The 13807-nt window shown below is 32.6% G+C and overlaps 2 protein-coding genes and 1 non-coding gene across 3 annotated transcripts in view; 1 reads left to right on the top strand and 2 right to left on the bottom strand.

The window, feature by feature from the left end:
- Positions 1 to 13807, bottom strand: part of LOC111418227 (venom serine protease-like) — a 74302-nt gene that overhangs the window by 6095 nt on the left and 54400 nt on the right. The gene's annotated exons all lie outside the window — the stretch shown is intronic.
- On the top strand, positions 1612 to 12301 carry LOC111415082 (protein Cep89 homolog). The gene is made up of 5 exons (XM_023046573.2): positions 1612 to 2366; positions 10775 to 11268; positions 11321 to 11501; positions 11551 to 11950; positions 12009 to 12301. The coding sequence occupies exons 1-5, from the start codon at positions 1822 to 1824 to the stop codon at positions 12237 to 12239; spliced, it is 1851 nt and encodes a 616-aa protein (XP_022902341.2). The 5' UTR covers positions 1612 to 1821; the 3' UTR covers positions 12240 to 12301.
- Positions 12342 to 12413, bottom strand: TRNAM-CAU (transfer RNA methionine (anticodon CAU)). The gene has a single exon. It is a non-coding gene; the product is annotated as a tRNA-Met (tRNA).

The following is a 13807-nucleotide window of genomic DNA, read 5'->3' on the forward strand; positions in this document are numbered from 1 at the left end:
AACCCTTTATCATCTGTAAATAGTATCCGGCAATAATTTTGGTGAATTATTGTTTGCCTTCACTACCTAACGTTCTCTCAGCAGCAACCAGTCATCTGTCAGAATATTTTAACTTACCACAAGCAAAATTTTATCATTTAGTTTTCAATTAACAGTAGTTAGTCTTCCACCAGAAGTATCTAGTAGTCATCTGAAAGCAGTAATAATCTTCTACCAACAGTATGTAGTCTTTTGAAGTAGTATCTAGTCTTCTTCTACTAGTATATTGTCTTCAGCCAGTGGTATCTTGTCGTCTGCAAGCAATAAGTAGTTTTCTGCCTGCAGTATGTATCCTATTATCATCTGTAAATAGTATCCGGTAATAATTTTTTTCCTTCACGAACTAACGCTCTCGTAACAATAACAAGTCATTTACAAGAAGATTTTAGCCTACCACAAGCAGTATTTTAACGTTTAGTCTTCAATTAACAGCATTTAGTCTTCTACCAGAAGTATCTAGTAGCCTGCAAGAAGTAATAATCTTCTGTCTACAGTATCTAGTTCTTTGGAAACAGCATCTAGTCTTCTTCCACTAGTATGTTGTCTTCAGCCAGTATCTTGTCATCTGCAAGCAATAAGTAGTCTTCTGCCTGTAGTATGTAACTCTTTTTCAAATAAATTTTAAAGCAACGATGAGTTTTTGAGGTTGCTTCCAAAAAAATTGATAAAATTATAAAAATTGTAGAAATCTTAATTTATATCTAATTAAAGCTTAAACTGTGCTCTTTAAGGTAACATAATATATATCTCGTGAATTTCAATTTGAAGTAGATTTTGTTGTAATAATTTTAAACAAACTCTAGCATTACCAATGAAACATGATATGCACCCTTCTCACATTTCTGGGCTTGGTTAATGCATTTCTACCTCTGGTATTATCGTTGAGAGAGTCCTAAATAAAGCAAGATGTTGCATTTGCCATCAAAGTCAAATCAATTCAAATTTTCAAAAAATCACATCCCCAATAAATTTTAAGAACAATATTGCTTCTTAATATTCATCAAGGTAAAAATTGGAGTGTCGCTCATTTAATTCTTGTATTAAGTCTACTTGTGGAGAAGCTTCAGAGCAAAATCTTTGTGCAAAATAAGCTTCAAACTGATTTTTGATTTAATCTTATAATGTCATAGCAATATCGTGTTGCGGAATTAGATAATCATTTGAGTTAAGACTGAGTTGTCTGGTGATGATTATAAACTTTAATAAACAAATTAGAGTTAATTTAATATTTGTTGTTATAAAGCTTCCGGCGACATCTTGGTTTGAAATGATCAACTAAATAAAGATATCTGTAATATCACCCATAATAAACAATTTTTTTTTAAATCAAGATTAGACTACTTATTAATAAATTATTAAAAAAATCTGAACTTAACACAAAATAAAAATTCAAATAAATATAAACAAAAAATAGGCAACAACGACATCTTTGTATGTAAGCTCTAACCTAAGCAATAACGAGAACTTCAAGTACTTCGGTTTCCATAGTAACAAGAATGTGTTTATTCCAAATTTTGACACAAACAATTCTTAGTTGTCATAACAATTGTGTGTTTATTGACGTTCACAAGAATTTAACCCAAAAAAGTAGTAAACAACGATGTTCAAAAACTTTAAATTAATTCAATCATAAAAGTTTAAAATGTTCTTCAATAAACGTAAACGAAAAAGTTTTAATTTCTGGATATCGTATTAAAAAAAACATACTAAAGAAAAATTGATAAAAAGCGGTCTCTTTTTGAAAAAGTTTTTCTTTTCTGCACCAACTGTAATAATAATAATATGCAGGAAGTTCCAATAAAACCCAGAAGGAAAAGGGTGGATGTAGAAGTGCATAAAGCTGAAACGCCATCAATTAAAACGTTTGGCGGAAATTATCCAGCCGTTTATTCAAATAGAAAATCAAAGCATCGAATAAAATCCGAAGATTTAAACGAAGAGGAGAAGTTGAATGAACGCATTAGTAAAAGACATTTAGTGAAAGAAAATGAGAAACTCAATAAAGAGATTGAATCGTTACAAGAAAAACTTACCTCTATGGAGTTGTATGTGGAAAGAAAAAACAATAAGTTCAAAGAAAAGTTGAATAATCTTCAAAGTCTTAACGAAGACTTAAATAACGAAAATGTATCGCTTAGAAATCTAAATGAAGAAATTTTAGCTCAATTTAGAGCTTGCCAAAATGAATTGGAAGTTGCAAGGAATTGTCAAAAATGTGAAGAATTTAACGTTTTGGTCGAAAGACAAAAAGAAGATATTACACATTTAAAAAAATCTAATTTTGAATTAATCGAAGATGTTGATATGCTAAAAAATGTGGTTTTTAGGTAAGAATTTTTAACTTTATTATAAAATTTTTTTTTTAAATTCAAAAATCTTTATATGGTTTAAAAATCGTCGATTTTTTTTTAATCAGTATGAAATGACCCAAAAAACACGTTAAAAATAAAAAGAAAGTGCGGAAAAGTGTAAAACATACCGAAAAATCGCATTAAAGTTTTGTTGTGATGTCACGTATTGTGACGTCACAAGCAATTTCCTACTATACCGGTCAACACCTAACCTACAAATTGTTTATTTTATAGCCACGCACCAAGGTTTATAGAACATAAGGTTACCTAATTCCCTATGCCTCTGTAGTATCGATTATTACCCCGCAAATTGACGTCACTGGTTCGATACAGTGACAGATACCTTGGCCACGCACCAAGGTCTATAGAACATAAGGTTACCCAATACCGATTCTCCTCCTCTGAGAGGCAAGGTAGGTCAGTGACGTAGCTGGTTCTATGAACAACACAACACGTTGCGAGGTTTAAATATTTTATATAGACTGTACCACAGTATAGGCACGTATAGGCTATCTTTTATTCTGACTGTATCGAACCAGTGACGTCAATTTGCGGGGTAATAATCGATACTACAGAGGCATAGGGAATGAGGTAACCTTATGTTCTATAAACCTTGGCCACGCACAAAATTAATGTGATAAAGTTGTTTTCACTAAACTACTTTCGATACATAACCAATAGACTCTGTATTAATACTAGAACTAACACTAGACCTAGAAGTAGAAACATTCGGGTTAGCCGCACGTCTCTCAAGACGGCTAAACCCGAATGATTCTAGTTCTAGGTCTTGTGTTAATTCTAATGATAGTGCTAGTGTAGAACTAGAACTAGAAAATATCGGGTTTAGACGGGCGTCCTCAGACGCACGAATGTGACGACAACACGACGGAAGTTACAATAAGCAATATGAAAAAGTTTCTTGGGTTATTAATATTGATGGGACAAACTAAAAAAACTTGTTTGAGAGATTACTGGTCAACGGGTCCTTTGGTTGAAGCACCAATATTCTCTAAAACTATGAGCAGGATGAGGTTTGAGCAAATCATTACACTTCTCCATCTCAGTGATAATGTACAAAATGCACCTAGTAGAGAGAGGCTTTGTAAAATTAGACCTCTCTTGGCTTACCTTATTACAAAAAATCAATCTATGTATCTATGTACCGAAACAGCAATTATCACTTGATGAAGCAATGATACCATAGAGAAGACGTCTCAGCTGTTTGTGAAAGTGAGTCTGGGTACATTTGCATCTTTCAGATTTATTCGGGTGGAGGACAAAAACTACAAGAAACTATATTATTAGTCTTGCAGCCGTATTTTGGTTATTGGAATCATGTATATCAAGGTAATTACTACAACAACGTTTCTACACCTGGTATATTATTAGAAAAGAAAATACTTTTATGTGGTACCATACGAGAAAACCGTGGCTTGCCAAAGGTACTAAATAATAGAAAAGTCCAAGAATCTTCATAGAAGACAAATGACTTTTGTACGGAGAAGACCCATTCTTCTTCCCATATGGAAAGATAAAAGGTTGGTGCGAAACTGAAAAGCGGAATAAAAATTATACAAATGATAAAGTTCATGCATAATACAATGCAATAAACACATTAAAGGAGTTGACCGTGCAGATCAGAATTTGGCGAACGGAATTATCTATCAAAAAAGTATAAAGTGATCTAAAAAACAGCATTCTTTTTAATCAATTGTATTTCGTTTAAGGTGGGAAACCACATTAGAAGGATCAAAAAATCGATTTTCTTTTATTGCATAAATCGTTAGCTTAACTATCCAAGAATACGATGTCAAAATTACAAACCGAAATTCGCATTCCTTTAGATTTTATGAGCATAGAACCGAGCGGTCTGCCGTAGCCTATACTAGAGATGTGCGCGTTAGTGATTTTTTATGCCCGCTTACGATCTATACCACGCGGGTCACACATACCACTTACGTGAACATATGAATCAGGTGACTCACGCGTGATTTACTTGTGACATCATTAGCGAAAAAGCTCAGCACTTACTATGGACTAGCGATTCGAATACATACATCGATAGTGTAGAAGTGGCCACCATTTTGATCACTACTTTAGATAGAAAGATCTCCCATATAAACTAAATTTCAGAAACGTATCGCATAGAATATGCAAAAATTAAATAAAGAGAAGGGTTTGGAGTTTTGGCAAAAGAATGCGTAAACCAAATACCGAATTCCAGAAGGACAATTTAGTAGCCACTATGAAATACTGTGGTGGTCATGTAATGGTTTCGGGAAGGGAAGTATGTCATATAATGGAGTTGGCCAATTACATTTTATTAAATGCTAAAGGTTATTTAAAAATTTTGCAAGAAGAAATTCCAAAAAGTATCGACAAATTGATTATCAAAGACGATTGTACGTTTTTACAAAACAACGATCCCAAACATACTGCACGTAGTTAAAGAAAGCAAGTTGTATAAAGTGCCTAAAGTACTTCCCCATCCTCCTCAAAGTCCGGATTTAAATCCGATAGAAAATCTTTGGCATATATTGGATTTGGTGTTACAGAAAAAAATATTTCCAATAAAACAGACCTGAAGCAATGTCTTCAGGAATCTTGGAAAAAACTAGTTAATTCCATGCCTAATATGTTAAAAAGTGTGTCTAAGTGTCCACTTGCGAGAAATGCTCTCGAGAGATTTTTTTCTGGTGGACACGCATCTGAGAGTAACTATCAGAGACTCCCCACCAACTTTCGGAGAGTAAACAGGTTGAGACTTATACTCAAGTGGACACGCACAATTTATCTATCGTGAGAGTAACTGTCAAAAAGCGAACTTTCGATTTCTCTTGATGAAACCATTAATATCACATCAAATGCTCGGTTGACCATTATTGCGAGATATTCTGATGACCTTACTATGAGAGAATAGTTGATAAAGTTAGAATCAGTGCTAATAAGTATATTAGGAAACGAAATATGTAAACTTGTTATAGAAACGTTCAGTGGCTTAAGCATTGATACTTCTAAAATTGTGTCGGTCATGTCATAACAGATGGGGCACCAAATATGGTTGAAAAAAATGTGGGATTCGTGAAATTGTTTATGGAAACTGTTAGACATCTTATTGTACCATTCTATTGCATTATTCATCGGAGGTATTGGGTGCTAAATCAGGATTTTCAGAACTGAATAATGTAATGTCTGATGTAACAAAAATTGTTAATTTTATCACTTCTCGACCTCTCCATAAGCAAGAATTTTCTGCACTTTGGCAAGAAGTCGATTCAATCTGCAGGGGATTGCTAATGTTTAATTAATGTGAGATGGCTGAATCGAGGTAAAGTTCTTGAGCGATTTGTGGAATGTTTTGACGAAATTACAGTATTTTTTGAGAATGAAGACCTGGAAAACTTTCCCCGGATTAATGATGATAAGTGGGTCAATAATTTGATGTATTTACAGATTTGTTTGTTCATATAAATGAACTTACAAGGTTTTGGCAAAAGTATTGATGTTATGTTTAAATCTTTCGAATGTAAGCTTAAAATTTTTAAACGAGCTTACAAATATTTTCCACGGATAAAAGGTATTTTGAGAAGACCATTAATGTAGCGGAATGTATACTTTTTTACCAGAATATAATAAATTCATTATCTGAACAGTTCAACGAAAGATTTACTTACCAATTTAGAAGCCTGGAAGAGAACATTAAAATAATTAAATATCCTGATGTAGTTACTTATAATACTTTGAATTTATATGATTTCCAATAGTTGGAAATTGAAAATTTAGAAATGGAGCTGGTAGAATTTCAAGAAAGAGTTTGGAGTCATATATTCGTTGAGTTAAGAGTGAAGCTTGAAAATTTGGAGCGGAATCGGTTAAATAATGAAGAAGAGTGCAACTATGCAAAGGAAATTTTGAATGCTTGGAACAGTTTATCTGACAGTAACATAAAGAATCTTGCAATGGCGTTATTAACAATATATTCTTTAACGTATTACTATGAGATGTTATTCTTTGGGTTAAATACTGCAAAAAATAAATCTTTTTTTATCTGAAAATACGAAATACTTATTAAAATTTTTATATATGACACAGAAGCATATTGTTTACTAAGAGTTTTGAAAATTTTGACACGTCCAGTTCAAAAGGTTCGCCATCACCATCATAATTGAACGGTGTTCAAGTACTTTATTAACCCACTGTATATTGTTAGCACGGTCGATGACGTCACGTCAAAACTTTAAACTGATTTTTCGGTAAGTTTTACATTTTTCCGCGCGCCTTTTTTTTAATTAAAACAAATGTTGTGCACTTACGAACGTATTAGTTCATATTTTCTCTACCGGTTTCGCAGTTTTTAAAGGAAACTTAACTTAACTGCATCATCAGGAGAATCCTTAAAATACAAAATCAAATCACAACAATGTTACAAAATTCTTTCTAGTTTCTAGAGGTATTTCAAAAAATTGTTGTCACCATAACAAGAAAGTGAGGTTAAGAGGTAAAATGTGTCTGGTGGAGAAATCTACACTACTTTCCAAAATTATCACACCACCTAAATTATGCATTAAGTTTAAAGGTTTTTTTTTTGAATCAACGGATGGATTTTGATTATTCTTTCTTCACGGTATAGGTGATTTTTAAGGAAGAAATGTGTTGATGGTTTCTGACAATTGTCAACGTTTTACCCATATACAGGGTGTAAAAAGAAATTTATGTTTTTTGTTCTAATTTTGCAACACCCTGTGGAATTTATCAGAAAGAACCGCTACATTCCATTTACATTACGTTAGAATGGGAACCTTTCTCTACATTTTCGTTCAAGAATCATCTCGATATCTCTTTTATCAAGGAAGATACACATTTTTTAAGTTTGACTTAATTTTGTTGAAATATAGTCCTTACTAATGAAACAAGCAGGCTATGAAATATCAAACAGTTGTTGAGGTAGTTACTTTAGCCAATGAAGGAATAAGTTATCGTGAAATAGGCTTGAGATTAGGAGTTTCTCATACAACAATATCACCGCCGTTCAACGATTTCAAGAGACAAATGATCATACAAGACGACCTGGACAAGGAAGAAGGAGAGTCAAAACACTACGCCAAGATCGTTTTATTAGACTTCGTGCTTTAAGGGAACGTTTTGTTACAATGAGAAACTTACAGATACAAGTAGCAGATGTTCATAATATTCGAATTAGTACTAACACTGTACAAAGGCGTCTCGGCGAAGGTGATTTGCATGCAAGGATTCCTGCTAGAGTACCAAATTTAAACGCAAATCATCGTAGAAGGAGATTGCAATTTGCCAGAGAACATCTTGACTGGAATGCTGATGACTGGGAACAAGTACTGTTCACAGATGAATCAAGGTTTTGTTTATACAGCTCAGATAGACGTTTAAGAGTAATTCGACGGCCCAATGAACGCTATGCACAGTGCAACATGCGACCGACAACTTTATTTAATGGAGGATCTGTAATGGTTTGGGGTGGAATTTCGCTTACAGCACGAACAGACCTTGTTTCTTTGCGAAGAGGTTCATTAACAGGTGAAAGGTATATTACAGACATTTTATCGGAACACGTGGTACCCTTTGCTCCTTACATAGGAAATAATTTTTTATTAATGCATGATAATACAAGACCTCATGTTGCCTATACGGTCCGTGACTATTTGGATGAAGTTGGTATACAAACCATGGACTGACCACCCTGTAGCCCTGATCTCAATCCAATAGAGAATTTATGGGATAATGTTGATCGTCAGTTAAGGGGCCGACATCCACCACCTATCGTTTTGGACGACGTTGAGAGGATGGTAAGAGAGGTTTGGGATGCAATTGATCAAGATCAAATTCGACGCTTGATTTTAAGTATGCCTCGTCGCTGTGAAGAAGTGATACGTAAGAGAGGCGGAAATACACATTATTAGGTGATTTTGAGAGAATTGATTATGTAGTGTTTTTTAGTTTTCACCTACTTGTTTAAAACGTTAATAAAAATTCGTTACATTTAAACTTGTGTATCTTCCTTGATAAAAGAGATATCGAGATGATTCTTGAACGAAAATGTAGAGAAGGGTTGCCATTCTAACGTAATGTAAATGGAATGTAGCGGTTCTTTCTGATAAATTCCACAGGGTGTTGCAAAATTACAAGAAAAAACATAAATTTCTTTTTACACCCCGTATATGGGTAAAACGTTGACAATTGTCAGAAACTATCAACTCATTTCTTCCTTAAAAATCAACCTGTATCGTGAAGAAAGAAACATCAAAATCCATCCGTTGATTCAAAAAAAAAAATCTTTAAACTTGATGCATAATTTAGGTGGTGCGATAATTTTGGAGAGTAGTGTACATAAAACTTAAGTTGGTACTATTGACAAAATCAAAATTTAAAACTCAAAATTAAAATTGGCAAAAAATAATTGGTATTTACTATTGAAAATCAATGGATAAAAGTTCATAAGTTGAATCGATGTATAAATTTCTTTATTAAATAAGTGCTACGTATGTTTCGAATCTAATGATTCTTCTTCTTTGGCACGACTAAAATTTAAGAAAAAACAACAGGAAATGACATATAAGTATTCAACCGTCTGTAGAACATTTAATTCTTAATAAAATCACAACGCGACAATTTTACGAAGAAAACAGGTATCACATCGAAGGTTAAAACACGATAGAATAAGAAAAGTGGAGTGCAATTGAGCATGTGCGGGGGTTACAGGTTTTTAAATTGATATTATTCATCGGGAAAATGTGTGAAAATGCAGTTATTTTTATTTTTACAGGAAATTCAAAAAATGTCTATTGTTATTGGTATCAACAAAATCGTTCATTAGTATGTTCTTTTTGTTATTAATGTTAATGTGTAACTCTTCATAAAGGTCCATCTCTCTCGATTTTTTAAGGTTCTTCAGCAGTGTTATGTTTTCTGTAGGAATGTTATGTGATGTTTCTTTTTATGTTTAAAGACAGCTGAGTTTTCTTTAGAGGAGTGTTCTTTGAAACGGGTTAAGATGTTCCTACCGGTTTGCCCTATGTATATTTTTGGGCAGTCTAAACAGTTGATTTGATATATACCGCTGAGTTCTTCATGTTTAGGTTTTTGTTTGTTATTCATGAGCAGTTTACTAATCTTAAAACCAGAGGAGAAAGCTGTAGTAATGTTAAATTTTAGTAGGTTTCTTTTTAGTTTTTGCTCAAGTAGTGGATGGAAAGGGATACCTATATGTTTAGTCTTTGTCTTAAAGTGTGGGAATATAATGTTATTAATCCTGGATATGTGGACTCTATTATATATATTTTGCATCTCCTTTACGTTGAATCCGTTATTTATACCGATTTTGACTATATTCCTGATCTCCGTCTTTATTTTATCTGTGTTAAGTGGGATGTTGTAGATACGGTTAAAAAGAAAACGGAAGTTTGCTTGTTTATGTTGGTTACAGTTGTAGGAGTTTTTAGGGATAACTGTATCTGTGAAAGTTTGTTTCCTAAAAATGTCGAATTCAAGGAGGCTGGTAATAGGGTTTCTTATGATCTTAAGGTCGAGAAAATTAAGTGTGCATTGGTTTTCCGTTTCCATTGTAAAGTTCAGGTTGGAGATGTTGTCGAAGATGTTGTGAAGCGCCCTGAGGATAGCTTTGTTGCCATTATAGATTATAAAAATGTCATCAACATAACGAGCGTAAAATTTGATGTATTGTGTAAAAGGTTTGTATTTTTCTGAGAAAAGTTCGTCTTCGAAATTGTTGACATATATATCTAACATGATTCCAGATAAGGGTGATCCCATAGGGAGTCCGTCGTTCATTTTATAAAATTGGCCATTAAATAGGAAGAAGTTTTGCCTGCAGGTGAGGTCTAGTACGCTTAGAAAGCTATCAATTTCAATGATATCGAGTTCGTCTTTATTATTTAAGACGAGTTGTTCCTTTATGATATCAATTGTTGGTTTTATTGGGACGTTAGAATATAAGTTCGTGATATCAAAGGAGATCAGTTTGCAATTTTTTTCCAGTTTAAATTCTGATAGTCTTTGTATCAATTCGGTAGAGTTTTTTATAGTGTGTTTAAAACTTTTTTGAAATTGATTGTGCAGGTAGATCTGTATAATTTTAGCCAATCGGTTGGTAGGAGAGTTGATGTTACCTATGACCTGATTTATACGATGTACCTGGAATCCACTATATATAAAAATTGAAAATCAAGCCTGAAAACAAACACGTGGATAACCAGGTAACAGGGGGATTTTTGAACAGGGTTTTTTATATGTAACGGCTTACTTGAGTGATTTCTCATCGATTAAAAAAAAATTGTCGATTTTTAAGAGACATGGTGATTCTTGACTCATAGCTTAAAATCTTTTATTTTTAGACTCAACGTTCAATTAGAACGATACCAACAAAAACTGCATAAATCCAACTTATCGTTTAATTCACATTCCCAAAATATCCCAAAATCGACTCCAATTTCCCACGAAAACATTGTCGATGGGATCTCAATTTTATCTCAAACCCATCGTGGACACTCACATACCGCTGTTTCTTGGGGAAAAGTGAATGTCCATACTCTTGGACCTCTCCTCGATGCTTATGAAGACTCAATCAATGAAAAAGATAACATAATCCAACAATACGAAGATCAACTGTCGATATTTACCGAGAAAATGAGAGATATTATTAAGGAAAACGAAAATCTTCATAAACAACTTATTGAAGATGATGATTCAAGTTACGTTCTTTCGGGGGAAATCGAGAAATTAAAGGAAGAAGTACAGTCGTTGAAAGAACAAAATGATTTATTGATTAAAAAGTGTGCGTTGAAACAAGATAAAGTTGAGGAAATTTTAAAATGTTACGAGCAAAAAGGTTATTTTTAATTATTATTAGAAAAAAAGTTTTATTATTATTATTTTTTTAGTTGAGCAAACAAAAAGAGATTATAAAGTTCTTCACGAAGAATACTGTAAAAATCGCACGGAAATAGCGGCTTTAAAAGAGAAAAATAAAAGTTTATTAGAAGAAAAAGATGATTTTAGAAGTGAGAGGCATCAATATATTCCGTTAAGCGTTCATAATGCAAGCGTGAACGAGTGTAAAAAGTAAGTAAATAAATCGATCAATCGTGTTTTGTAAGCTTTGTGGTTGTAGGTGGTACGAAGAGTTGAAACAACAGTACGAGAAAGAAAAAGGAAAACTTAAGGAGGATATTGAAACGTTAAATAAACAGTTATTAGATGGAGCGGGGAAAATATCGGAATATAAAAAAGAAAGAGATGAGAATGAGTTAAAATTAAAAGCAGGAGACAAACAAATTAAGAAATTAGAAACTAAATATTTAGAGTTGCAACATACACTAAAAGAAGTTGAGTTATCAAGGAGTGCTTGCAGAAAACAATTACATAAAGCGATGAGTTTTGCTAGGGAGCTTGTTTCTGAGCAAGAAACTTTGTTGAAAGCCTTAAATCAACGACATCAAGAGAATAAAGCCGTTAAAAGAATCGGATCTGATATTGCAACAAGAATGGATAGTTTAAAAAGTCAATTAAAAGTATATTTTAGAAGTAAAATAAATAATAATAAATTTAAAATTAATAATTTTTTTTTAGACTGTTCAACATGAAGCATATCTCGATTTATCTTCCGTGGAACAAAAATTACAACAAAAAGATACGATAATAAATAATTTAAAGAAACAGCATAGTTTAGAAATGGATAAGTTGAAAAAGTTAATAACTGAAAAAGAAGAAAAAAGTATTTTATTGAAAACTAAATCGGATTCTTCCATACCATTGCCTCATTATTTATTATTCAGGGAAAAATCTATGCAAAAATCATGAAATTTGATTGCTTAAGAATTTTTTATTGTATATTTTGTAAATAAATAAATAAATAAATTGGATGTTTTATGCTTTTTTTTAAATAAATTCAAAAAAGTTTTATAGCAGAACGTGGTTTCGATCCACGGACCTCTGGGTTATGGGCCCAGCACGCTTCCACTGCGCCACTCTGCTTTACAAAAATTTTGTGTTTGAAATGTCTGAATCAAGTATATAAATTACTGCATCTCTTACCATGGTATTTTAAATATTTATTTAGATTTAAAACATATTTATATTTCGTCATCCTAATTAGCAAAACTCGTAACTCCATTTTTATCATAATTTTAGATATTTGCGCCATGTGTTAGTATGACTTGCTACTTTTTTGTGAAACTTACAAGGGCGCAAACCAAATTTGTGTTTGAAATTTACGATTTTCAAACACCTCCTGTATCTCGGCTATCCGAAAACTTAGTAAAAAAGTAAAAACGGGTTCTAATAGATTTTTTCACGTGGAATCCAATGGTGCACGGTAACTCAATTTTAACTCTTTATAACTCAAAAACTGTGATGCCTAGAAAAATTCTAGGTGCACCATTGGATTCTACGTGAAAAAATCTATTAGAACCTGTTTTTACGTTTCCGGATAGCCGATACAGGATTTGTCAGAAAATCGAAAATTTTGAAACACTCCCTGTATATCAAAAACGAAGAGGGCTATGAAAATTTAGTTTGCGCCATTGTAAGTTTCACAAAAAAGTAGCTCAAGCCGCAACTTTCTATCTTTCATAATAACTGAGATACCCTGCAAACACATCGAAATTTGGACACCCTGTACAGGGTGGTTCAAATTCGATGTCCGAATAGGCTAACTCGGAAACTATAAGAGTTAGAAAAAAAGTAGCTTACATGTCATGATCTCGTTTTTCGAGAAACTGCTAATGCCAAAAACCTCATAGCGCTACCGTCTTTTGTTTTTCCCCTAGAGACCAAAATTGAAAATATCGTAAAACCAATAAGTGCAATTATCTTGGTTATTATTATAGGTGGAGTATTATAACTACGACATTATATGGACACTTTTTTACAAACAATTTCATGACGTAGTCAAAAAAAATTTTTCGGTTTTAGATTTTCAGATATGAGAATTTTCGTTTTTTTAAATGGAAACAACCACTGATTATTCGCTTATTAAATTCGTTATTTTTTTCTGATTACAAAAATATAGGGTTCGACAGGTCTATTTCTTATTGTTTTAGAATAAAACTAAAAATAAACTTTTCTTTTAGTGTCGTCGAAGAAATTAAATTTACAGTTTCCTGTAAGTTACGGGGCGGTAGGTAAAATCTAAAAAGTTAACAATTAAATACGAGGATAACTTCTGGTATTTAAAAACAAATAATTTTTTAATATTTAACATTCTAACATGTCAAACTTTTCAAAATTTTCGTAATTGATCTTAAAAACAGGATTTTTAAAGTGACATTTCAGAAAATTTTTGAATATCAACCAATACAAACAAATGTTGCTATGTTTATTTGAATTAAAGAAAAAAACATATGAGCGCCATCTATCGATAATTTATT

This window comes from Onthophagus taurus, chromosome 7, assembly GCF_036711975.1.
Source record: "Onthophagus taurus isolate NC chromosome 7, IU_Otau_3.0, whole genome shotgun sequence".
Lineage (NCBI taxonomy): Eukaryota > Metazoa > Arthropoda > Insecta > Coleoptera > Scarabaeidae > Onthophagus > Onthophagus taurus.

Coding starts and splice junctions, on each gene's coding strand:
- LOC111415082 (XM_023046573.2), top strand. CDS start 1,822: ATGCAGGAAGTTCCAATAAAACCCAGAAGGAAAAGGGTGGATGTAGAA. Junction 2,367..10,774: donor CTAAAAAATGTGGTTTTTAG/GTAAGAATTTTT, acceptor TTTTATTTTTAG/ACTCAACGTTCAATTAGAAC. Junction 11,502..11,550: donor AGCGTGAACGAGTGTAAAAA/GTAAGTAAATAA, acceptor TTGTGGTTGTAG/GTGGTACGAAGAGTTGAAAC.